Source organism: Schistosoma haematobium, chromosome 1, assembly GCF_000699445.3.
Source record: "Schistosoma haematobium chromosome 1, whole genome shotgun sequence".
In the NCBI taxonomy this organism is placed as follows: Eukaryota; Metazoa; Platyhelminthes; class Trematoda; order Strigeidida; family Schistosomatidae; genus Schistosoma; species Schistosoma haematobium.
Window position 1 is genome coordinate 92378583 of NC_067196.1, and position 27348 is coordinate 92405930.

The 27348-nt window shown below is 39.5% G+C and overlaps 1 protein-coding gene across 3 annotated transcripts; it reads right to left on the reverse strand.

The window, feature by feature from the left end:
• Positions 1-21: 21 nt before the first annotated feature.
• On the reverse strand, positions 22-26858 carry MS3_00002476 (uncharacterized protein). 3 transcript variants are annotated; one of them, XM_051210077.1, is made up of 9 exons: positions 26658-26858; positions 26451-26616; positions 26256-26417; positions 13348-13455; positions 13149-13312; positions 11482-11573; positions 7378-7546; positions 4709-4945; positions 22-1054 (listed from the first exon to the last, which is right to left on the reverse strand). In XM_051210077.1, the coding sequence occupies exons 2-9, from the start codon at positions 26554-26556 to the stop codon at positions 983-985; spliced, it is 1110 nt and encodes a 369-aa protein (XP_051075570.1). In that variant the 5' UTR covers positions 26557-26616; positions 26658-26858; the 3' UTR covers positions 22-982. The 3 variants fall into 3 exon arrangements, with proteins under 3 accessions (XP_051075570.1, XP_051075569.1, XP_051075571.1); XM_051210076.1 differs by having other exon boundaries at positions 22-4945; positions 11482-11594; positions 26660-26858; XM_051210078.1 differs by having other exon boundaries at positions 11478-11573; positions 26451-26858.
• Between the last annotated feature and the right edge of the window lie 490 nt (positions 26859-27348).

A 27348-nucleotide genomic window follows, 5' to 3' on the forward strand; every position in this document is an offset into this window, starting at 1 on the left:
TGAAGTAATAAGACAAAATATGTACTTTAATATTTATTGGAATTATTCAAAACAGTATAGAGTTTTTTATTTGAAGGTGAAGCTATTTAATGAAACATGAAGAAATCTAACAGAATTTATTCTGTTGACAATTGAAAGTTGACTATCACTATTAATAAACTATTTCATTTGTTACATTCACTATGTCACGCAACTACTATTTATGTATGTGTATTCATTTTTTTTGTTTATCTACTTTGCAGAAGTAAGTCCGTAAAGGGAAGGTAGTTATTTTTATTTATTGAAGCATATAAACATTGATACAAGAAGGCATCAAATAGATATGCACTACATAAATCATTAGATTTATGTGAGGGCTAGGATACTTCCCGGGTGCCCAAACCAAAGCAGGTGGTTTCCTTAGGTCACACCCAGAGCCTTCGACTTAAAGATCTAATCCACAAGGTAGTGGAGTAATGTTAGGTGATGCAGTCTCATGGTAATTGGTGACCAACGATTGGTTCATATGCCATTTGTTCCTTCAAGATACTGAAGCCCATGTAATTAGAACTTTCTTAACAAAAACTACAAACATGTGAATATGTGAAGGCACTTTAAGAGAAAGAATGAACTCTCTTAATCCTCGACCATATCACGGAATTCAGTGATGAAACATAGTAACGATGATGATAATAATAATAACACAGAAACATTAATTTTATTGCAAAACGAGTAGTTGAATAGGTAGTTTACATGAATGATAATAATCATAATCAAAATAGAAATTTTCTTTACAACTAAGTTCAAATTCAAATGAAAGACAATTTAGAATTAAATTTTACATAGAATGTTTGTTCAATACTGTTTTTTTTAAAGGGTATCTCCCATTAATCTACCACTACTAATACTACTACTACTAATACTACTTAATACCATTATGAACCAATAGCAGAGAGAACAATCTGAAATAAACTATATTGCTTAAAATTCTATTAATTAACAATTAAAAGCCATCAACTCCAGCTAGACAACGTATTTTTTCATAGGTTACCCAGAATGTTAAAGACCAAGGTGCCTGTAAATTAAATTAGAAATAAAAAAAATTAGGAATTAAAATTGTAATAAGAAACAGGATTAGAACAATGTACAATATACCTATATCTATATATATATAAAAATCATACACTGAATACATTATTCGCACATCTTTGCGTTGACCTTTAGACACGCGATTATGCCTCTAACTCTGTTGTCGTTACAATCGCTCTCAGATTTCTTTCATGTTCTCTTCATCGCGATCTTCTTTTACCAGCGGTTCCATTTCCGACTGGTGCTACATACTACTTATATCTGCCAGCATAAGTAGTATGCATCACACATGTATCTTATAATTAGTATCTAAAGTGCTTAAAATTGGTAAGAATAACTTGCATGCAACCACATAGTGGATTTGACATGGTGCATAAGTTAAGTTAACAGAAATACGTTTATATGCAGATTTTATCTAAGAGTGTATGAACTGATCCAGGACGAGGTCGATTGTTTTTCTATCATTTTTATTTATTTATTTATTTGAACACATAAATATTGGTACAAGAGAGCGCCAATATATATGCGCCACACAAAACAATGAGAATTCGAAGAGAAAAAAAGGTAAGGAGCGTAAAAAAAAAGAGAACGATAACGAAGAGATTGGTGTAAGGTAATGTGCTAGTAATCAGGGAACTCAAAGGTACAATCGGAAGAAATCTTTCAGGTAAGGGAGACACAACCACTTTTTATGAAGAAAGTAAAAGAAGGTTACAGCAGGATCGCCACTGGCTTCTATTCTGAGCCATATCTGATAACGTCTCTAGCCACTGTGTAGCACCATCTCTCAGACCCCAACCAGGGAGTCGTGAAGGAACAACAGAAGCCAGTCCTTTGCAGCTTTCTTTCATGCCACGACACCATGTCATGCACTGACCACCTCTCCGCTTCTTCCAACCAGTCCCAGAGTCGGCAAATAATGCACGAAGTATTCTCAAACACTGATTACATGATCTAACCCTAACACTCTTAAATCTAGCACCTAATCTTAACACTCATAAATGATGATAAAAGTTGAGTACAAATTGTACTAAGGATACTTGTACTTCAGGCATGTAAATGTTGAACGGTAGACAAGCGATAAAAAATGGAGAGAATGTATTACCGAACTTCAATGCTTTATTGTTATTCGGTAATACAGCGAATTACATAATAATACTGACCCAGAATTTTATAAGCATGAGATATAAGCAATTACGCAAAAGCATACATACAATCGCTCATACATGTATAAAAAAGGATCAAGGCGATACATCAGCAGTTGACAGGTGAAAATATGTGATATAATAATCTAAAAGACAAGAATAATTTGTTTATCCGCAAGTTAGAATAAATCATTTAAGCGCGTAGTAGTAATACACAGTGCTACAATGACTAAATATTAATTCAGCCCTGAAAAAAAAGACTTTCCTATTTAAGAAACTGAATTAACAAATCAACACATACATGATCAAGTATAGTTATGTGAAAAATCCGTTCATTGATAAAAATAGAAATTCTCTCAAGACATAATGTGTTGAAAGAATTCAATCTTCGAATTTCGAGTAGGAAGTCTGAAATTCATTCCATAATCTATTACAGTTTTTACAGTTTAGTACTATTGTGGTGCGTGCTACTTATAGTGATGTAAGTAGTATATGACGCGAGTTAAAAACAAAATGTCTGGCAGCAGAAGATGGGGGAAGATCAAGAAAGGAAGAGCGGGAACACAATGCAATTTGTAAGAAAACGCATGAATGCATGAGACAATGGATTGATGATTGCAACAGGAAGAGTCCGGTTTGCTATGACGGATTGATATTTTGCAAACTAACGATTTAATATATGGTTTTTCTATTATACCGAGTAACTCTGTAATTTTGTACTAAATACAATCCGATTGTCCCCACCCGTGTTCTATTCACTACACTATTACTACTACTAGTTACAATCATGATCATACACAATAAAAAATTCACTTTAAAGTCGAGTGTACAAAAGTATGTGCATGGCTGCACCGAAATATTCCCACTAAAGCAACCGAACAGTTTCAAATAAGTTGTATTCATCATTAACTCCGCATATAGCTCTTCTACGGCTACTGCCGTTCTCAAGACCGAGTAAAGGAGGGTTGGGCATGGGGTCAGCAACCAAATCCCATAAAAAACAATCTCCATAAAAATGCCAACCAGATCAAATAAATTAGACATCTTCAACTATGCACTGGGAGTTGAAGGATCTTCATTCAAAACAATTGTCACGCCTAGTGATGAAAGTCCAGATTCTTCGGCGGAACACATGAGGCCGATGCCTCACGAAATGTTTAGACAACGTGGGAGACCTGAAAGACCAGTCAAATAGCAACACAAAGGAGGAGATACAACTTGACGCTGCTCAGAATCAGTGACACCCACTGAATCCAAGCTGAACAGAACATGACGGATTCGGGAGAGATGCTGCTGTACTCTGGTCGCGAAGAGGGAAATGCTCTACATACTCATGGAGTTGTTCTGATACTGGTCAAAGAAACATGCAAAGCACTCATAGGATGGGAATCTCATGGACTCAGGATCATCAAAGCATCCTTAAAAAAAAGAGAGAATCAAAATCAATGTGACCAAATGCTATGTAACCACCAACGACAGCAAAGACGACGATAAAAATCAGTTCTACGAGAAGATGCAATCAATCATAGCGAAGTGCTAAGGAAGGGACCTGACCATCCTGATGGGAGACCTCAACGCCAAAGTCGGAATGAACAACACCTCGTATCAAGATATCATGGAACGACATGGACTAGGAGAAAGGAACGAAAATAGATATATATATATATATACATACAAATCTGTGTGTCCAGCAAATTGGTTACAGGCAACACAATATTCCCACACAAACGCATACATAAAGCTACATGGGTATACCTCACCGGGTCACACTACACAGAACCACATCGATCATATTTGCATCAGTAGAAAATTAACAAGGTCAATCGGATACGTGAGAACCAGGAGAGAAGCCGACATAGCTTCAGATCACCATCTACATAGTGGTTGCCAAGATGAAACTGAAGCTAAAAAAGAACTGGAAAACAGGGGAAACATCATTACACAATTTCAATACAGCTTTTTTTCGAGACACTGACAAACTCAGCCAATTCAAGATGGCTCTCAACAACAGCTTCCAACCCCTACAGGATCTACTGAAAGAAGAAACCACGATGGAGGACAACGGGGAACGGATCAAAGAAACGCTAACTTCAACGTGTCAGGATGTGCCAGGAGGCAGCAACAAGTATCATCATAAGGAATGGATCTTTACAGAAAACCTACACAAGATTCAAGAAATAAAAACAAGAAGGAGGAAAATAGGAAAAGACGTTGGAAGTGGATAGGATAGACATTGAGGAAATCATCAAGTTGCAACATGAGGCAAGTGCCAACTTCGAATCATGAAGGGAAATGGTGAAAAGGAACGCCAAACAACACACTGCATCGGGAATTGGAAGCAGATATGAAAACGAATCATAGCAACTCGAAAGGTGTGAGTATGTGAATCTTATTATATTATTTGTATTTATCAACCATTAAATGAAACAGTGAGTAACTGTGAAAATTACTTCCTTTAATCATCAGAAAAATTCGATAAAAATAAAACGTCTTACCATGCGAGCCCATATCAAAAAGAAACCTTTGTACAAAGCAGAGAATCCCTCATTTTTAACAGTTTTACGAAAACAATCAATCACTCCGGCATATAATAGACCGCTTCCATTTATTGACGACGATGCTGTTGTACGTTGATTCATCATTCGTGTTTTTATCATATCAGCTGGTGTCCCAAGTACTGCCGCAACAAAACCAGACGTAATCGATGCACAAACATGAAGTAGCGTACCATCCTACATACAAAAAATAACAATTCAACACATAATTCCATTTACACTGGTCTCTTCTAGGCTTATGAGTTATAATTTTAGGCCTAGATTATATTTATTATGGGACATAACAGTAATACGTGATATCAGTAACACTGAGAAGTAGTAAACAAACGAGTGGCTCTTTTCTCATAAGCAATTTTATTTGTTCGTTATCATTTATGTGTAGCACAACTTTTAATTAATATAAAATATAAAGCAATTAGTCACTTTGATAAATTTCGATAATGTAATAAGATGAAGATTATCAGAACTTTGTGATATATTAGCGCAACAATCTCATCACAAATGTACCTGTTTGGGTTTTTACGTGAAAGTCCGGATGGTGTCTGGTTCTCCTGAAAACCAATGTAAATTTACCCTGGCCCACAAGGGTATATTATATAACTGTGTATGTGGGGCTTAGAAATCAATGCTAGGAAGAGTGTACTAATGCACATCGGTCACGGTAATAGTTACCGTTACACTATTGAGGGTAAACCTCTTCCATGCGTTCAAGAGCATAAAAACTTAGGAGTAGTATTAAGTCATGATTTAAAAACAACTACGCATTGCAAAGCAGCCGCTGTCAAAGGTTTTCGTACGTTATGGTCACTTCGCCGAGCGTTCAAATCTTTTGACGAGGAAACTTTTCGAATTTTATATCCAATATTTGTTAGACCAGATTTAGAGTACTGTATCCAAGCAGCTAGCCCGTGTCTGGTAAAGGATACTGACTCCCTTGAGCGTGTCCAGCGTGTGGGAACGAAATTAGTGAAGGGTCTTTCTAGACTCCCTTACGATGAGCGTTTAAAACGCTTAAATCTTTTCCCCTTGTCGTATCATAGGACACGAGGTGACCTCATACTGGCATTTCGTATCTTTACTTATGATTTGGGTGTTAATATGTCCTATCTTTTTGCTCACTCCAGCACTAATAATCTCCGAGGTCATAGCAAGAAGGTTCATAAACCACGATCTAATAAACTTAAAGTGGGGTCTCGTTTTTCTCATCGAGTAGTCAATCATTGGAACGCCTTACCCGAACAAGTGGTATCAGCCCCATCAGTGAATACTTTCAAGGAAAAGCTGGACCTTCACTGGAAAGCAATGTGTCTGGATTAATACAGGTTTACCAACCTACTATCCTTATTACTGAAGACTGAAGACTGTTAAGAACATTTATATCTAAAAAAATAAAAGGTCAACTAGACTGGAAATGGGGTAAGAGGAGATAAGGATAATAACATCAGTAATAATAATAATAATGTGAACACAATTTGAAACTTAATCACTCTGGATAATAAGCCAATATTACCAGGGCAGGTCTAAGGAGAGCAAACTGTTTTGAATACACAAAGGAGGTTTGAATTTTCGTATGTCTAAGGTTTCAATAAACCTTAGTATACGCTCTTTTACACTTTTATACAACACCACAAAAGCCGAGTTAAGATCAGTCTTATGGCCTGTTTCGATTATATGTTTAAGAATAGAATAAAATAATTTGAAATACAAAGCTGTTCACTTTGGAGTTTTCAGTAAAATTGAATTCAAGATTATTAATAATTAGATATAAATCAGAAATCTTAATATTTGTATTGAAGGATGATTGCCAGCAGTGGAATCCAAGACACACTTCGTCTTATTTGGGACTCGTTAGCAGTATCAATGCAATCTGCGCACGATGCGCATATACCAATAAGAGACTGATCAATTACAATCCTAAAAGTCAACGGGAAGATTCAAACGACTAATACAAAAGTGTTAATATTTGTGTCGTAAATACTTTATAACTCAATGCATTTTACATACTAATTAGAGCGTTTTAATATCGCCAATTAATTTGGATATTTCCTGGTGTAGGAGTAGTTTGGAAAAAAGCTAGGGGGTGGTAAAACTCAAATATAACATCAATTAATGAGATTACCGACTAGTGGATTAAACTAAGATGGTTGGTGTAGGCTATCTGGTTGAGGTTTATGTGAGTATCGAGACCAATGATTAATATTGGGTAACATGGATAAAAATCGGTTACGAAGGCGTACATGCATTCACCTCCGGCTCTCTCTTAAGTTCTGAGTTTTATACCTCATTATTCCACAACTTTTTTCTCTCACATCTATGTGTCTAACAATTTTCCATAACACTTGAACTTCTACTTGATAATTTCATCACGTTGTGTTGATATGATGTCAACTTAAACCATGTGCCAGGATTTACGATGATTAGGACTGACTGAATGCATGTGTTGATACACGAAGGTTCTTCTTTGTATTGTAAAAGAGTGCAAAACTGTCCATCGTTGATGAACCACAAATTAGAGTACAATATCTATTAAACTGTCTAACAGATGAAGACTTCAAATATATTCTCCTAAACAAATAAAAAAATATAAATGGATCTTCAACACAACTCACTTCTAATTGAAAACGCACGGCAAACCAACGCTTTGATGTGTCGTAAGTGGTAAGTTCACCCATATTCACAAGAGCTGCACGTTGAACACTAGGTAATCCTCCACGCCACAATCCAATAATTCCACCCTCGGAAATAATTTGTTTAGCTGTACGTGTAAAACTTAAGCGTCTGAAATTAGAACAAATGAAAATATTCCTGATTAAATTGATTATTTATACAATAATGTAATAGAATTAACTAAATATTCCGTAAAATAACAGCTGGGAAAGTATAAAAGACAGTTGCTTGATTCTGTCTTGTGGGAAAAACAACAGAAGCGAAGTACACACTACAGCGCACGAGTCTTAGACGCCCGATAATTATTGAGGCTAGCACTTTAGATGCTATATTAGTCAAACTAATCCCTCTTTGGTTAACGCAGGATGATTTTGACCCCTTCTTATATATTGGAACAATCAGTGACTGCAAACAGTCAGATGGGATTACGTCCAACTCCCATATTTGGGTTTAAAAACATTATTCAACCTAATCGCCAAAACTGGACCACAATCCTTAAAGACCTCTGGAGCCAATCCATCTGGACCAACTGCCCTTCCTCATTTCAGATTAGTTATAGCTTTTTGAACTTCAATGTTCCATTCAAACTGTTTAAGAATGGTGGTTAGTTGTAGAGTAGCTGAAGGCCAGCTAAACTGCTCTCTAAAGTGTTCTGCTCATCGTTCCAAAGCTCTGGGCTGAGAGCAGATAAGTGTCGGCTTTTCCCGAGAGCGTCTCACCTACACTTGACTTCTTAATTCCAGTTTCTTTTATTAATCTGTAAAGCTGTCTGATGTTACCTACAGACGCCGCCTTTTCCATCTCTTTTGCTTTCGTTGCCCACCACTGCTCACGGTCGTTCCTTAGACTTTTGCTTAACCTAGATCTGATTTGTTGTCACTCTTCATCGTGTTCAGAGCCTGATGGGATGAGTTTACGGGAATCCATCAGTGCAATAAACCTAGAGGAAATCCATTGGTTCTTTGTAACCCTGTGGTTTAAATCACTGATATGTCACTGCTGTTTCCACAGCAGTTTGTATAGCTTTCCAAGCAACATCTGGGTCAACCTCGTTTTCAGAACTACCTAATTGTGACGTCAGTTGTTCCTGGAACCTGCTTTTGGTTTTCTCGCTACTCAATTCAATTTTAATGGGTTTTTTTACTGTGGCTCTTTTGCGTCCAGTGAGGCGCAAGCAGATGCGTACCCGTATCAGGGCGTGGTCGGAGTCCAAGCAGGTACTCCAGAATGAGCGACAGTCTTCTATCGAGCCTCCCCAACGATGACTGATGGCAATATGGCCTATTTGAGTCCACCGTTGGTTTGGTGCAGGGGGTCACCATGTTAGACGATGTCTCTCCTTATGCTTTAGATCAATGTTTGCTAAAAATAAACGATTGAGCACAGTTGCAGCAGACGATCACCATTATCTGTTCACTGAGCCAGAATACTAAAATACCCACCTAAATCTCTTACTGTTTGGTTTAGGTTACATACATGGGTATTAAAGTAACCTGCTACAAATACTATGTCTAAGTGTTCAGCTTTCTGAAGAAGCTCAGAAAGCTTTCTATAAAATTCATCTTTCACATCATCCAGGCTACAGTCAGTGGAAGCGTAGGCAGAAACGACGAAAAGGCAACGACGTGTGTCCCTATCCTTCCGAGTTATTACGAAGACGTTCAGCCGAACAGCACATAGAAGACTGTTGATGAAGATCCATTCTAACATTGCTTGTTCTGCCCTCGTACTTAATCCAATGCCTACACCTGCCAGTCCGCGAGAACTAGCCATCGGGTCGCCGAATACACGAGGAGTATATCTCTTCGGCTTCCCATTTTGGTCAGGTCATGTCAGTGAGGTCAAGTGAATGACCACACTAGGATCCCGCATACGTGTTTCGGAGACTCGGCATACATCAATGGTACGAGATTGTTACTTATGCCCAACCACCGACTGCCTTGACGTGCGATGTTCAGTGGTGTAGGAGTAGGTTGGAAGAAAGCTAGGGGCGGCCAGACCAAAACATGGCACAAGTCCATGAAGTCACTGATAAGTGGACTGAGTCATGTTGGTAGGTGTAGACTACCTGGTTGGGGACCGCGAGATGATAGCAACCGATGGTTAGAGACCTTGAATGACATGGCTCAAAATCGTTTGCAATGGCGCAGGTGCATACACTCTTTGTGTTCTTCCAACTTCTAATCTCCTGATTCCTACTTGTCTTTCTTTTTCTCTTCCCAAATTTATTTCACTGTATTATACTCTTTAAATAACATCTCCAAACCCAAATCTTCCCGATTACTGCTTATACTCTTTACTACCTCCACCACTATGGGATTTGAATAGACAACTGCATCTCTGTGCTAATGTGGTACGATAATTCGAACTGATGTACGTACGTACGAAGTTCTACGTTGTTACTGACTGACTGACTGACGAGATTCTAGAGTTTTAGCCAAGGAGGCCTGTTGGCCGATTGGACATAGGGTTCGTACGTTGAAGGTTCCAATGTGTAGTTTGGAGCGAGGTTTCAGTAGACCCGAGACAATATTTTGAGCACTAGTATCGTTGGCTATGGTGACACTTGAGAAGTAAGCCAAAAGAGGAAGTTTAGCGTTGAAAGTTGATGTGGGAGGAATAATAGGAATTGAAGAGGGAGATCGATTATGAATACAGTGATCTTGAGTGCTGTTAGAGGTATGAGGGTAGTCATCACTTCCCGGTTGCCCACACTGTAGAAGAGTTCTTCTGGAGGTACCTGAAAAAAAAATTGGATTAGAGGTGGTCTTAGTGACCTGAGAGAGTGACTGCAGTGCCCAAGGGACAACTTCTTGAGGCTGGTCATACATGACTTTTGTGTTAGCTCCGCTTCGTACTTGTTGAGACCTTACCACCGGAGACGGATATCCACGGGATGAGGTGAGGTGTGTATTTTTAAGGTCGACTTTTTCTAATCCTACCCTTTCTTTGTGGGAATGCAGCAACGCCGTTATGCTGGTTGTCTAGAGGAAACACCTTACAACTATCACACCTCTGTACAGTCGGCAGTACGACTTCACCCTCTGACCTTGGGTTTACCGCTTTTGGTCTTACCGCTCTTCAACCGACCTCTCTGGCATGATAGGATCTTGAGGAACGATTGTTCAAGCCAGGATAGATCGATTGGTTCATCACGATAGTCAAACCCGACCATCACGTCAAGGTAGCAGCAACGATCGGGAACTTTCTTTTACTGTACGGAATTATTGAATTAGCAGGTTCACGGTCAAAAAAATGTAAAGACTCAATAAGAAATCAGTTGTTCATAGCACAAATCAAACTGATTAAAATGTAACTGATTGATCACGGAATAGTGATCAATGTCACGTTTTTCAAGTCCTTCAGTGCTGACCACAATTCAATTCATCAGCTTGTAATGTGGTCACCGGTCTAAGTAACCCTAAATCCCGTGTAATATGTTGCGGTGTGACGTAGTCTGAGATACACAGGTAGGAAACCATGCAAGCGTACCTGCAATCTTGAGGGGACTGATGCTCCCTATGAAATTCGAACCCGTGTCATCCAGTTTTGCAGTTTGGGGCGGCTAGAATTAAGGGACCAGACGGGTACATTGGGCCAACGAGAAATTGGTCAGATGATAACTGCATGGTATTAGCTAAGAAACAGTTTTTATTGCCAAGGGATGAGACATGCACGGTTTGGTCAATAGACTCCTCTTCAAATGTCAGTCTTTCACTCAAATAGCATGGTTGGGCTCGTTGTATAGGAAGATTGGGTATCACTATTAGTACTCGCACATCACAAATCGCAACACATACAAACATTATTCAATATTTAGTTAGTTGTAAATATCATTGACCAAACGATCAGTCGTGACCTGAATAGCTTGATGATAACATTGAAGATAATAAATATGATACGAAAATATGACAGCAAACGTTTGCCTTAAAACATTGAAATCAAGCAATCTAGTGATAAAGGGAAGCTCCTAGTTATCGAATTCTAATGTGCTTAATCTCATGAAAGCCATCACAATTCAAGCTGAACCTGTGAAACTTACTTACTGATGACCAGTAGGCAATTCAGTTGGCTTAGAAGGTTTGTAATTATTCAGATGTTGTTCTGACATCCATCTGCGTTCTGTTTGCAACCGAACCTGAATGAAACAATAAAATTACTATTTTTAAATAACTTCTTCGTTTTATTAAAATTACAATTTTTGATAAATGATGAATTTTAGATATTTCCTAACAAAGATTTACCAATCTAAATTTAAACAATAATGCGTTGATGAAAAGTACTATAAACGACCGACACAAGGTTTTCGACAATGAAAGTGATCACTTTGTGCGAACAACAAAACCTGCCCCGTGAATGTTAGCAGGATATAGATTGGATTAAAGCATGTTCCGTGCACGATTGTATTAGGGCACTTTGACTAGCTATTTCTTAACTAACCAAAGCTAGCGACTACTTGGGGAAGACTCTAGAATCTAATGTGAAAATTATAAATATATTAACGTTTTTCTTATTACGATTCTTACTTGCACCCAACCATCTTATTTGGAATATAATTATGTCTCTCTTCAACTATGTTCTGACTTGAGAACTTGTCGAGTGAAGTAGTAGCTAAGAGTACTAAGCAATGAGTAACTGGGTCTTAAATAAAAAGAGAATTCATAACAAGAGTAGGTAAATTTATAGATGAACATCGATCTATCTTTCTATAGACTTATACATTCATCACAAATAAAATACGTTTCGAAGATGAGTACGAAAACCCAGACATAATTATTGATTTACATTGTGGTTTTTCTCATGCTTAACATTTTATTAATCCTCAGTAATTCTCCTTTTTGATCCTGTTTCGTTTTTTAGTTGATATCACTGCATTTAGACCTGCTTAAATATTTGGGCTTTAGTGAACAAGAACACGGGTGGGGACAATCGAATGTGTTTGACTCACACTTCATTGTTCTTGCATTTTCAGACAAATTGCATCCTGTTTCCATTCTTTACTGTTCGATCCTCTTTTCTCTCTGCTGCCAGATATTCTGTTCACGACTAACATCATATACTACTTATATCTATATAAGTAGCACACACCACAGAGCCACCTATTCCTGCCATCTGGATATTTCAACAACTTATCTTTTGCTTGTTTGTTTTAACACATCATTATTCCTATTAGTCTCATAATCTATTCAGGTGCGTTTGTAAAACGATTACTACATTTCGTTGTACAACTTACAAAAGAGCCTAATCAAAGATATTGTGGTTGCTGGTAATATGCATCGAAAAGAATATACATTATTCCAATGTCGATTCATGGACTGCTAACATTTACCTGACAACCATTCAATATTTATCGTAAAGATCGATCAAGAAATAAGAAAAGGAAACTTGTTGAAATACTTTATGATGAGAATTTTATATTTTACCAAAAATATAATATTTAATAGTCACTAATAATGATAATAAAATAATAAAAATGTGAGGAATTAAACCGAAACACTTTTCAATGGACTTTGAGATTAGTTCGTTTGCTTGTAAAAGTATATTTTGAATCTGAATATGATGAATGTCGTGAAGCTGTATGATCATATACTCATATCTATACCATAAAATCTAAAATCTTTTTTATTTGTAAAAAGCAAACTAAATACAACATCAAACACACCATGTGATCAATAAAATGTTCGTCAAAAAAAGAACAAATTTTATGATTTACCTTAATTAGATCAATGGGACTTGCTAAGAACTGAGCAAAAGATCCAGCTATTACCCCAGTAAAAGCTGCTTGAATAACAAATTTCGAATTATTCTCATAAATTAGTTCAGTGTTCGTTTTTTCCATGGCAGATAGTTTCTGTTTTGGCATAACATGTGACTTATCTATGGCAAATAGATCATGATTTAGAAATACAAACCTGAGAAAGAATTCTTAGTTGATTTTACAGTGAAATGACTTGCAGGAGGTAAATGGAAAATATCTTGGCGAATAATTTCATAGATTGGCATCCTTGCTCCTGTATAAACTATGAGAAAATAATATACCATGTAAAAAACGAAACAAAACCCTCGAAGATAAAAAATTAGTATGTTAAATAACTTCTGATATTGCAACAGATGAATTGCAAAAATGGTAGTCAATAAGACTTCCAAGTGTAGTAGAAAGTGATTCATACCTACGGATTTTAAAGTAATCGGTATGCTGAGAACGCTCTGTTATGAGTATATCAGGAATTTCGCAGATCATGGTCAAAATACAAATTATACAAGGTCAGACATATTAGGTCACACAAAAAGCATATTATATATTCTCAGTAATCGAATATTTACCCTTAAACGGCATGTACTTTTTATTCGATATTTACCCTTATTTTCCAACTCACTCAGTAGCTCGTTTATATCGGAAGTACTGTCCTGTCTAGTTGATATCAAGCCTCTGAATGATCGGGTATCGAAACGCTAACAACGAATACAAAGTCTGATTCAGCTTTCCTTGGCCCATATGCCCCGTTCAAACTGACCTCCAACGTTCGCACATTAATGCGGAACGGTCAACAGATAGGTTTACTTGTCTTTGGAAAGCCCTGACATCCAGGCTTGCTGAAGTTCGCAGACCCGTATTCAAAACTCTAGCGAGGGACTACAAATTCGCTATCCATATACAGTTCCTAAAAGCTTGTTTTGTGTGTGCTTTTATCTGGGGACCCTGAGATATTAGGGTTCCGTTTGGCTAGGGTTACTGTCGCGCCAGAGTAACCAACTGGATCCTTATCAACAGTCGTTTTTGTGCTGTTAGACTAGAAGTCTCCATCAAAGTGCACACCTCGATTACTGGCAATTACAAATTTTATTTTCCTTGCTTTTAGAGAAAGACAATGTTATATTTCCTTGTTGTGTAAATCTTTAAGTCTGATCGTTTACTTATCAAGACTATTGTTTTAACTCTAATTTCGGTTAAAATATTAAAAGAAATATCGTTTTCACTAGTTTTCATCTGTACTCATTCCATTTAGTAGAATAGTTTAAAAAAAACCTGTAACTGATACCCGGTGGAGAGACGAATGCAGGTACGATGAGTGCAAAGAGTGGTACCACGAGTCTTTAAAAGGTGTAGTATTTTCGGCTGCGTATGGTTGTGGAAGTATTGTTGCTCGGATGTAATCGGTTTGTCATCAAAAGCTATTACAATGGTGAAAGTGGCTAAAAATCGAAAGTAACATTTTCGGCCATGGGGAGGAATAAAACGATATTTAACCCGTCGATACACAAATCGATGGACAATCGTTTTAAGAAAGTTCGATGCTGACTGTCTCTTCAAGGTCGAGTAGATAAAAGGCTGATTTCAGAGGTTTGGCAAAAACAAAACCCTAAGAAAGCTAACTTTAAACGTGCTTCTTTAGTGCTTCGTTGTCTTAACAACAACAACAGGCAGGAGACATAGCAAACCCAGTTGGCAAGTCAAGCCTATCTGTATCAGAGAAAATCACAAACAATAGGTCTCATAGACCCAACACATCAATAAACCAACAGTATCTGAAATTGGATGGATACAAGTGAAAAATAGAAAAAGAAACAGCCTGGTATCATAAAGGAAAACTAGGTTCCCTTAACTGTAGTTGAAAAACGAAAATTTGATCATTGCGAAAAGTCGGTTATATTCAACAGAGTCGAGCCTGCATGTTGTTTTAGGAATAACGCGGGCCTATTTAAAGATCTACTTAATGAAATAAAACCCCAAGAGATCACATGAGTCATTCTCCTAAAAGTTTATAGACAAAGGAAACAGTTGACAGACTCGAGAGTAAATCAAACTGTTACTTAAAGTGGTACATAAATCTACAAATAATAGATCTAAAAATGAGAAGTGCACATGAACTAAAAAGATCAGGTGTATTTGTATCGCTGATGGTATAAAAAAGGCAGCTGGGAAAAAGCTGAATTTGCAACTACAAGACGGAGAAAAGGATCTCACGATGGTACGTTTTTTAGAGTAATGAGGCTTCTGAAGCGAATGATGTCGAAGCCACTTCTAGTGTAGCATTAAGCCACTTAAATGTTCATCGGACTGGATCATGAAGAACTCGACATCTGAGAGAAAACATGGAATAGCAATGGACAGCTCAGAATCAATTAGACGATTTGGACTTCGCAGATGACCTAGCCCTCTTATCGCATACACACGAACAAATGCAGATAAAAACAGCCAGTGTAGCAGCAGTCTCTGCATCAGTAGGCCTCAGCATACACAAGGGGAAAACCAAGGTCCTCAAATTCAAAGCGGAGAACAGCAATCCAATCACACTTGATGGCGAAACTCTGGAAGATGTAGAATCCTTCACATATCTGGAAAGCATCGTCGATGAACAAGGAGGTTCAGATGCAGACGTAAAGGCGAAGATTGGCAAAGCAAGGACAGCATTCCTACAATTGAAGAACATATGGAACTCAAAACAACTTTCAACCAATATCAAAGTGAGAATCTTCGATACGAACGTCAAGGCAGTTCTGCTGTGCGGAGTTGAAACTTGGGGAACTGCAACAACCACCATCAAGAAGGTATAAGTATTTATAAATGGTTGTCTATGCAAGATACTCAACATCCATTGGCCGGATACCATCAGCAACAGCCTTCTGTGGGAGAGAACAAACCAGCTTCCAGCTGAAGAGGAAATTAGGAAAAGACGATGGAAATGGATAGGACATACATTACGCAAATCATCAAACTGCATAACGAGGCAAGTCCTAACTTGGAATCGTGAAGGGAAGCGGAAAAGTGGAAGGCCAAAGAACACATTACGTCGGGAAATAGAAGCAGATATGAAAAAGATTAATAACAACTGGAAGGAGCTAGAAAGGATTGCCCAGGACAGGGTTGGATGGAGAATGCTGGTGAGCGGCCTATGCTCCTTCACGAGGAGCAACAGGAGTAAGTAAGTAAGTCGGTTACTATGTTAAGCCCATATACCTTATTCCAGCTTTCGGACAGCCCTATCTATTCATTCTACTTGAGTCACATTTTGACCTTGTTAATTAGCCGCTTATCAATCTTGACTGTTTTCATATGATCGCATATGTGCGTGTACATTTCTTATCCTATTCATCACATGTCTGTAACTTATTTTTGTGTGACTATAAATACTGATGAACGCTTGACTAAATGGGAGTTCGCTTACCCGCCAAAAGTCCATTCTCGTTATTTGACTTATTTAATTCCGTTATTGACTAACGCGATTTAAGTCGATGATTATATACGAGGAGAGACAACGTATACATTTCGACAACAATCATTCATACGATCAAATTGGAGTCAGATACCGGGCCATTAAAATACAAACGCCTTAAGTTTGCCTAACGTGTGATCTGAGCTAGGTGTACAGACAGACTCTTGTATACCACCTTACCCAGTCTGTGCGCCGCACAAATAAGGAAATGAAATCGTGAAGCGATGAAGGACGAGTACAACGAGAAGAGAATAAATGAATTAAAATAAGTGAATAGGAGCAGTATGCAATCGATGAAACAGTCCATTCGTTAATACAACCAAGAATTGTTACAGCTAAGTGAGTTTTATTTTTAAGAATGTAAAACAATACTATAGCATAACTGCCATTGGCTTTAATTTATTTTCCTATTAATTATTTGAATCTTTCCATTGATGTTTAGGGCTGCAATCGATCAGTGGCAATCTGGACTCAGTAACTTATTGGATAACGCGGTTGCGTTTGAAGAGAACGGAATTGGGTTGGAGTGCCGAAGTGAACATCAACTCTATGATGTAGGTACATCCGGCTGACGAGCCCAAAATGGGGCAAAACGAGAGTCCTGGACTCCAAAATTAACTTTCATTATAGCGATATCGGCTATGTTCTGAGTTATCTCTGAAAACGACGAAAGCCACAAATTGCGACGTTTTCAAGAAATCAACCAAGATGTAAAGGATAGAGATACAAAATTCATTACATAATGCTGCAAGATATCATAAAATAACTCCGCTTGCAGCACTTTCACGGCTACTGCAGTTCTCAAGACCGAGTAAAGGAGGGTTGGGCATGGGGTCAGCAACTAAATCCCATAAAAAACAATCTCCATAAAAACGCCAGCCAGATCAAATAAATTAGACATCTTCAACTATGCACTGGGAGTAGAAGGATCTCCATTCAGAACAATTGTCACGCCTAGTGATGAAAGTCCAGATTCTTCGGCGGAACACATGAGGCCGACGCCCCTTCTAACAACAACACAAACAATTAATATAGGTACACGAAATGTTTAGACAATTAGAGAGACCTGAAAGACCAGTCAAATAGCAACAGAAATGAGGAGATACAACTTGACGTTGCTCAGAATCAGTGACACCCACTGGATCCAAGCTGGACAGAACATGATTGGCAGCGAAACATGGCCATTAAGAGTAGAAGATACTCGTAAGCTACTAGTATTTGACCACAGATGCCTCAGAAATATTGCTGGCGTCAGCTGGGATCACCGGATAAGTAATAGTGAGGTTAGATGCAGGGTATTGGGGAATGATGGTAAATCAGTTGATGAGGTTGTGAATCTTCATCGACTGAGATGGTTAGACCACTTGTTACGTATGCCCGAACACTGATTACCACGATGTGCAATGCTAACCGGTGTTGGAGATGGTTGGAAGAAAGTTAGGGCGGCCAAACCAAAATGTGGCATCAGTCCTTGAAGTCACTAACTTCTATTCTCAGCCATGTTGGTAGATGCAGACTACTTGGGTGGGGTCCGCGTGACTATCGTAACCAATGGTTGGAGACTCTTGGTGACATGGCTCAGAATCGATCACAATAGCGTAGGTGTATACACTCTCTGTTTTCTCTTAAACAGTGAGATTAAAATCACTTCATATCTTTCTTTCTACGAACTATTTCTTTCTCCCTGTACTATATCCTTATTGCAATCTTTCTTTTATATATTACCACCCCTGAATTAACTACTTTTATGAGTCCGGTGTTAATGAGGTATGGCAACTTGGACCGATGCATATATGTGCCTGGTCCTACGTTGTAGCTGACTGATTGACTGATGGGTTCGAGAGAGAGGTTGCTGCACTCTGGTCACGAAGAGGAAAATGCTCTACACACTCAGGGAGTTGCTCTGATACTGGCCAAAGAAGCATGCAAAGCACTCATAAGATGGGAATCTCATGGACTCAGGATCATCAAAGCATCCTTCAAAACAAAGAAGGAATCACAATCAATGTCAGTCAGTCAGCTACAACGTAGGGACAATTAACAACAGTCGGACAAGAACAGAGAAAGTCAAGGCACAAGCTGAATACACAGAAGCAAACAAGTAAGTGAAGAAGAGCATTAGAACCGACAAGCAGAAATACGTGGAAGACCTACCTAGCAAGGATAAAGGAAAAAGCTGTAAGAGAAGGAAATATGAAACAACAATACGACACAACAGACAAACTGGAAGGGAAATATTGTAAACCAGAGAGACTAGTCAAGGACGAAGAAGGTAAGCCAATCACCGAAATTCAAGGACAAAGGAACAGATGAGCAGAACACATTGAGGAACTCTTCAATAGACCAGCTCCATTGAATTCATCGGACATCGAAGTAGCACACATAGAACTTCCTATAGATGTCACTCCACTAACGAACGAAGAAGCAGGATGGTCGGTCATCAGACAAATGAAGAGTGGGAAAGCAGCACGACCTGACAATATACCAGCCGAAGCACTAAAGTCAGACACAGAAGTAACTGCAAACATGCTCTACTCTCTATTTAGAAAGATTACGGAGGAAGAACAAGTGCCGACAGAGTGGAAAGAAGGAATTCTCGTCAAGATACCAAAGAGAGGTCTGAGCACATGCGAGAACTCTAGAGGCATCACACTACTGTCACTACCACGAAACGTTTCCAAACGAGTGTTGCTGAACCGGATGAAAGACTCAGTAGACGCCCAATATCGAGATCAACAGATCGGATTCCGTAAGGATCGGTCATCCACAGATCAAATTGCGACAGCACAGATCATCGTTGAGCAACCAATTGAACGGAGTTCACTTCCTCGATTATAAGAAAGCATTTGACAGTGTGGATAGGAGAAACTTATGGAACCTTCTTTAACATTGTGGAGCAAGTAGCTGAGAAAATTGTCAACATCTTGAGGAATTCATACGACGAACTTCAGTGCAAAGTCGTGCGTGGAGGACAGCTGTCAGACAAGGCTGTTTACACACTCTCTCCCTTCTGTTTCTTATGTTGGTTGACTGGATTATGAAGACCATCAAATCTCAGGGGAAGCACGAAATAAAATGGACGGCTTGGATGCAACTAGACGATTTGCCCTTCCACCGCATATGCATCAACAGATGCAGGTCAACACAAACAGTATAGTAGCAATAGCCTCTGAATCAGTACGCCTCAACACACACAAAGTAAAAAACAACATCCTCGAATGCAACACAGAGAATACCAACCCAATCACACTTAGTGGAGAAACTATGGAAGAGGTGGATTGTATAACGTACATGGGGAGCATCATCGATTAACAAGGATCTGATGCAGACGTAAAGGCAAGGATTGGAAAAACAAGGACTGCATTCCTACAGCTGAATATATGGAACTTAAAACAACTGCCAACCAATATTAAAGTCCCAATCTTTAATACGCACGTAAAGACAGTTCAACTATGGGAGAGAATAAACCAGGTTCTAGCTCAGGAGGAAATTAGGAAAAGACGTTGGAAGTGGGTAGGATAGACATTGAGGAAATCATCAAGTTGCAACATGAGGCAAGTGCCAACTTCGAATCATGAAGGGGAATGGAGAAAAGGAAGACCAAACAACACAATGCGTCGGGAATTGGAAACAGACATGACAACGATTAATAGCAACTCGAAAGGCGTAAGTATATATTATTATATCATATTATATTATATATATTATATTATTATATTATTTGTATTTATCAACCATTAAATGAGACAGTGAGTAACTGTGAAAATTACTTCCTTTATTCATCAGAAAAATTCGATAAAAATAAAACGTCTTACCATGCGAGCCCATATCAAAAAGAAACCTTTGTACAAAGCTGAGAATCCCTCATTTTTAACAGTTTTACGAAAACAATCAATCACTCCGGCATATAATAGACCGCTTCCATTTATTGACGACGATGCTGTTATACGTTGATTCATCATTCGTGTTTTTATCATATCAGCTGGTGTTAAAAGTACTGCCGCAATCTTTTGGAGGAAACGACGATCGAACACAGAGAGTTGTCTAACATCCTCAATTCAAAAAGTCCAGGTTTCACAGGCATAGAGGAAAACTGCTCTCACCGACGCGTTATAGATCAGACCTTTTACAACCAGACTAACATCACAGAGGCGCCAAAGAGGGCCCACACTGGCATAAGCCGCTCTGGCTTTCACTATACGTGTATTGATCTCATCACTCACTCCACCACCAGCACTTATGCAGCTACCTAGATACACGAACTTCTCGACTACTTCTATCTGCTCGCTACTCAGGGTGAGTGCAGGATCAGGGTCCTGCCGGTCTCCAGACAACAGACCAAAACCGCCATTACTTACATCCATCAGAGCTGTTTGCAGAATGTCATCGACGGCAAAACTGAAGAGGAATGGTGAGATTGGGCAACCCTGCCTAACCCCACTGCTCGGATGGAACAATGAAGAGAGGTGGTTGTATGCCCTCACTCTGCCTGAGGTGTTTTTATATAGAACCTTTAAAATGTTAATAAACTTCTCAGGCACACCCTTCTTCAATAGAAAATCCCAGAGAACAGTCCTGTCTAACGAATCGAAGGAAGCCCTGTTGTCAAGAAACACTACGGTTTTTGGCTTGTGATAATTATGACGGTGTTAACATATGGCAGAGGGTGAAGATATGATCAATACATCCCAGTAGACAGTCGTTTGTGCGCTGTCCGACTGAATGGAACAATGAGGATCCGAAAAGATAGGGACACTCGTCGTTGCCTCTTCGTCGTCTCTGCCTATTCTCCCACTGACTGCAGCTCAGATGATGTAAAAGATGAGTTTTACAGAAAGCTTTCGGACCTTCTTCGAAAAGCTAAGCGCTCGGATGTAGTAATAGTGGCCGGTGACGTTAATGCTCAAGTAGGTAAACTAAGCGATAGGGAAAGACACCTAGGTGGATCTTATGGTGTCGTGGCTCAAAGAACAGATAATGGCAACCGTTTGTTGCAGCTATGCTCAGATAACCGCCTGTTCCTTGCAAATACTAACTTTAAGCATAAGGAAAATAATCTTTTAACATGGCGACCCCCTAATTCGTCCCAACGTTGGACCCAAACAGATCACATCGCTATCAGCCACCGATGGAGGGGCTCGATAGAAGACTGTCGCTCATTCTGGAGCACATGCCTAGATTCAGATCATGCTCTAGTGCGAGCGCGTATTTGCTTGCGTCTTACTGGACGTAGGAAAGACGCTGCAAGGAAACCTCTTAGGGGCCTACTTAATGATAGTCAAGCTAAGAGTATATTTCAGGAACAACTAGAAAAACAGTTAGGCAGCCATATAGGTGATGCCCACCCTGAGGCAGCATGGAATGATATCCGAAAAGCTGTGGAAACAGCAGTGATATCTGCTAGTAAGGTAAACCACAAGGTTAGGGAGCAACACTGGATCTCAGCAGCATCTATCGCACTGATAGATGCTCGGAAACTCATTCCACTTGGCTCTGAACATAATGAAGATCAAAGTCAGCTTAAGCGCAAGCTGACAAAAAGTCTACGCAATGATCACGAACAGTGGTGGGTAGCGAAAGCAAGAGAGATGGAAAAGGCAGCGGCAATAGGTAATAGCAGACAATTGTTCAGACTCGTTAAGGAAATCGGAATTAGGAACCCGACCGTTAGCGAAACAATCTCAGAGAAAGATGGACATATTATTCATTCTCAATCCAGGAGATTGGATCGATGGGCAGAACACTTTAGGGGTCAGTTCAACTGGCCTTCAGCCACACTTCGGTTTCCCACGATCTCTAGTCAACCGGAATGGCAAATTAAGGTAGGTCCTCCGTCCCTTTACGAAGTTGAAAAAGCCACAAAGCTGAAGCGAGGGAGAGCAACAGGCCCTGATAGGATTACTCCTGAGATTTTTAAGGATGGTGGTCCAGTATTAGCAATGAGATTAACCGAGGTCTTAGGTAGAATTTGGGAACTGGACGTAATCCCATCTGACTGGTCTCAATCACTGATTGTGCCAGTCTATAAGAAAGGACAAAAGTCCTCTTGTGGCAATCACAGGGGAATCAGTTTGACTAATATAGTGTCTAAAATATTAGCTTCAATAATACTTCGACGCCTAACCAAAGCTCGTGAAGAACAGACTAGAGAAAATCAGGCTGGTTTTCGACCTGGACGTGGTTGTATAGACCAGATATTCACACTACTTCAGGTTCTAGAACACAGACACACGTCCAGACGCCCCACAATGGTAGTATTTCTCGACCTTAAGGCGGCATTCGACTCTGTTGATCGTGAGGTTCTATGGCAGTGTTTGTCACTGAAAGGAGTACCAAAGAAGTACATTAACCTTATAAAGGCTCTCTACTCGAACACAACTGGTAGAGTGAGAGTTTATGGCGAACTGTCATCAGAATTGATTACCCCAAGTGGTGTTCGTCAGGGCTGTCCACTCTCCGTCGACGTACTTTTAGAGATAACACTCTCCTCATCTTAATTTCCAGGGGTTGAACTTCTACCGGGAGGTTCACTTGTTGACTTAGAATATGCTGATGACATAGTTTTATTTGGTGAAGACGCTGACAAAATGCAGAGTCTTCTGACCACTCTAAGCAACAATGCAAGCATGTTCGGGATGCGATTCTCTCCCTCGAAATGCAAAATGTTGCTTCAGGATTGGGTTACATCGACACTCGAACTAGTGATAGTGAGTGAAGTAGTTGAGTGTGTCAACCGCTTCATTTATCTTGGAAGTCTCATCAGCCCTTGTGGTCTGGTGTGTGACGAAATCTCAGCACGGATACAGAAGGCTCGACTAGCTCTTGCCAACTTGCGTCATTTATGGCGTAGGCGAGATATCCGTCTATCAACCAAAGGACGGGTTTACTGCGCAGCAGTTCGTTCCGTCCTTCTTTATGGCAGTGAAACATGGCCGGTAAGAGTAGAGGATATTCGTAGGCTACTAGTATTCGATCATAGGTGTCTTCGAAACATTGCTCGTATATCCTGGGACCATTGAGTAAGTAACACAGTTGTTAGGAAACGGGTACTAGGTAAGGATAGCAAATCAATTGATGAAGTAGTGAAACTTCATCAGTTGAGGTGGCTGGGACACGTGTTACGTGTGCCCAACGACCGACTGCCTCGACGTGCTATGTTCAGTGGTATAGGAGTAGGTTGGAAGAAAGCTAGGGGCGGCCAAACCAAAGCATGGCACAAGTCCATGAAGTCACTGACAAGTGGACTGAGTCATGTTGGTAGGTGTAGACTACCTGGTTGGGGACTGCGAGATGATAGCAACCGATGATTAGAGACCCTGAATGACATGGCTCAAAATCGTTTGCAATGGCGCAGGTGCATCCACTCTCTGTGTTCTCCTAAATTCTAATCTTCTGAATTCTTCATGTCCCTTTTTTCCTCTTTCCAAATTTATTTCACTGGATTATACTCTTTAAATAACATCTCCAAACCCTAATCTTCCCGATTACTGTTTATACTCTTATTACATCTACCACTACGGGATTTGAATCGACAACTGCATCTCTGTGCGTATGTGGTGTGGCAACTCGAACTGATGTACGTACGTACGAAGTTCTACGTTGTTACTGACTGACTGACAATACATCCTCGACCACAACGAAAACCAGCCTGCCCCTCGCGAGTCAATCTTTCTCGGGTTTTGAACAGCCTACGAAGTACGACAGAAGCCAATAGTTTGGGCGCAATCGAAAGTAGACTTATTCCCCAATATAAATAAAAATATATATTTGTAATATCCCAATGAGTAGAAAATTGGATTTTCTGACGTTTCGTGGCTTAGTGTAAGTCACTTCTTCAGAGAATAAATAACCAAATTAAAATTAATCCAAGTTTAAATAGTACAACGGAACAATGCAAGAATAATATTATTCCCCAATAGTTGGTACGGAAACGACATGGACCCTTTTTAAAGATAGGGAGAACTATTAACTCAATCCATGATGTTGAAACACTCTCTAGCTCCCAAACCTTTGTGAGCAGTGTAGTCATTTCCTTAACCAGAAAGTCACCACCATCTTTAGAAAGATGCGGAGGTAGGTCGTCTTTACTTTTCATAATGAATGTAAATGAACTCCCAAGTATAGTTGTCCCCAACGTTACTATACGCTGATGATGTAAAAGTCTGGCGAGAAATTACCGGAGACGCAGATGCATGCGTCCTTGAGGCAGATTGAAATATTGTGATTGACTGGTATAAAGAGTGGCTTATGCCTATCAACAAGACAAAGTGCCTGTACCCCGTTGGTTCGGTTTCACAAGGATCTCCGGGACAGTGAGTCATCATCTTAAGACCACTGCCCACTGACGCGAAGTCACAGTTAAGGGGTTTAAAACCATGTGTGCCTTAATATGGACATTCACCAAGTTAGATACTACTATGTTCACTGCAGAATACACAATTTTAGCGAGATACAAGCCTATAATATGAATTCAGGGTACAAGCAATTCCAGAACTCAAGGGTTTGCCACATAAAGTGCGGCTTCAAAAGCTAGACTTCTTTAATCTCTCATAACTTAGATTAAGAGGTGACCATAATTTGTTGTATAGGGTAATAAGAAATGGTTTTGGACCTGAATTATCCTCTCTTTCACTTCACACTAGATCGGGACATCTCGGAAGACACAATAGGCGAGTCTAAAAGTAAAGAATGAACAAAACATCTGTAGCATACAGGTTTTCACACCGAATCATCAATACTTGGAACCTGTTACCCGAAACAGTGGTGTCCGCAACTTCAATTAACTCATTTTGGAAAAGACCTGACACTCACAGAAGCAAACTAAAAGAAGGAATAGCATAGGCCGTAGGCCATCTGTCCTTACTACACAAATTCAGTCTACAGTAATAAGGATAGTAAGTTGGTGAACCTGTATTAATCCAGACACATTGCTTTCCAGTGAAGGTCCAGCTTTTCCTTGAAAGTATTCACTGATGGGGCTGATACCACTTGTTCGGGTAAGGCGTTCCAATGATTGACTACTCGATGAGAAAAACGAGACCCCACTTTAAGTTTATTAGATCGTGGTTTATGAACCTTCTTGCTATGACCTCGGAGATTATTAGTACTGGAGTGAGCAAAAAGATAGGACATATTAACACCCAAATCATAAGTAAAGATACGAAATGCCAGTATGAGGTCACCTCGTGTCCTATGATACGACAAGGGGAAAAGATTTAAGCGTTTTAAACGCTCATCGTAAGGGAGTCTAGAAAGACCCTTCACTAATTTCGTTTCCACACACTGGACACGCTCAAGGTAGTTAGTATCCTTTACCAGACACGGGCTAGCTGCTTGGATACAGTACTCTAAATCTGGTCTAACAAATATTGGATATAAAATTCGAAAAGTTTCCTCGTCAAAAGATTTGAACGCTCGGTGAAGTGACCATAACGCACGAAAACCTTTGACAGCGGCTGGTTTGCAATGCGTAGTTGTTTTTAAATCATGACTTAATATTACTCCTAAGTCTTTATGCTCTTGAACGCATGGAAGATATATATGTATATATATTTGTACGTCTGATACCTAACACATTGGCAACGCAGTTTACTTTAAACACTTACTTATGTGTCTGAAGAGTGCTGGAGATAATCCTTGCCAAAGTTTAAACAGACCTTCATTTCTTATGACAGAGGAACAAATTTTAATAACTCCAGGGTATGATGAGTTCTGTAGTTCTCCATAAACCTGAATGCGAGTTTTAAGTATATCGAGTGGGTAGGTGACTAAACAATCACAGTTACGCAAAAGCAACTCACTAGTTTCTGAAAGAAAAGCGGCAGAACAACACATGCAAAACTTTAAGGTTGAAGGATAATCCCTGTTTGTTGTATCCACTAGAGATTTCAGCGGACTAGTAGCCATTTACACGAAATATCTTTCAAACGGCTATTCACCGATAACACATCAGTTCATGTAACAAATCTACATCAATAGGAAAGTAAACACAAATGAGCAGAAAATACACTGGAACGGAATCGGCAAATATTCAAAGGGACCGACCACTGACAAAGGTTACTGAGCCCTTGAAGGTCAAATCGTCGTTAAATGATTGGCGCGTCACCTCGACAATTCGTCAGCTTTGCAAAAGCGGTCAAATCAGTCTTCGGTAATAAGGATTTTCACGTCATCCGCAAACAATAATGTCGACGACATAAGCAACAGCGGTAGCTGGTTAACGTAGAGAAGGAAGAGCAGAGGGCCTAAGATGGTGCCTTGGGGTACACCACTTTTGGCCGGCTTCCAATCGGATAGCGTTCCGTTAACCCTCACTCTCTGTCTGAGGTCACATAAGAAGTTACCTATCCACTCCCGTACATTACCTATTATTCCGAAGCTCGTGAGCTTCTGCATAAGACCCACGTGTGAAACTTTGTCAAATGCTTTGCTAAATTCTATGAATATCACGTCGACAGACAGACCTTTATCTAAGGCTGCTGTACAATCCTCTCTCGCATTAAGAAAGTTAGTCAAGCATGAACGCTTGTTACGAAATCCATGTTCTGGAGCTAACACATTGTGTGGATCTATGTAGCTTAGCAACCTAACCCGAATAATCTCTTCCAGTAACTTGACGACAATGCTCGTTAGATTGACAGGCCGGTAGTTAGATAGGATCTGTCTCTGACCATCCTTAAATATAGGACTGACTTTAGC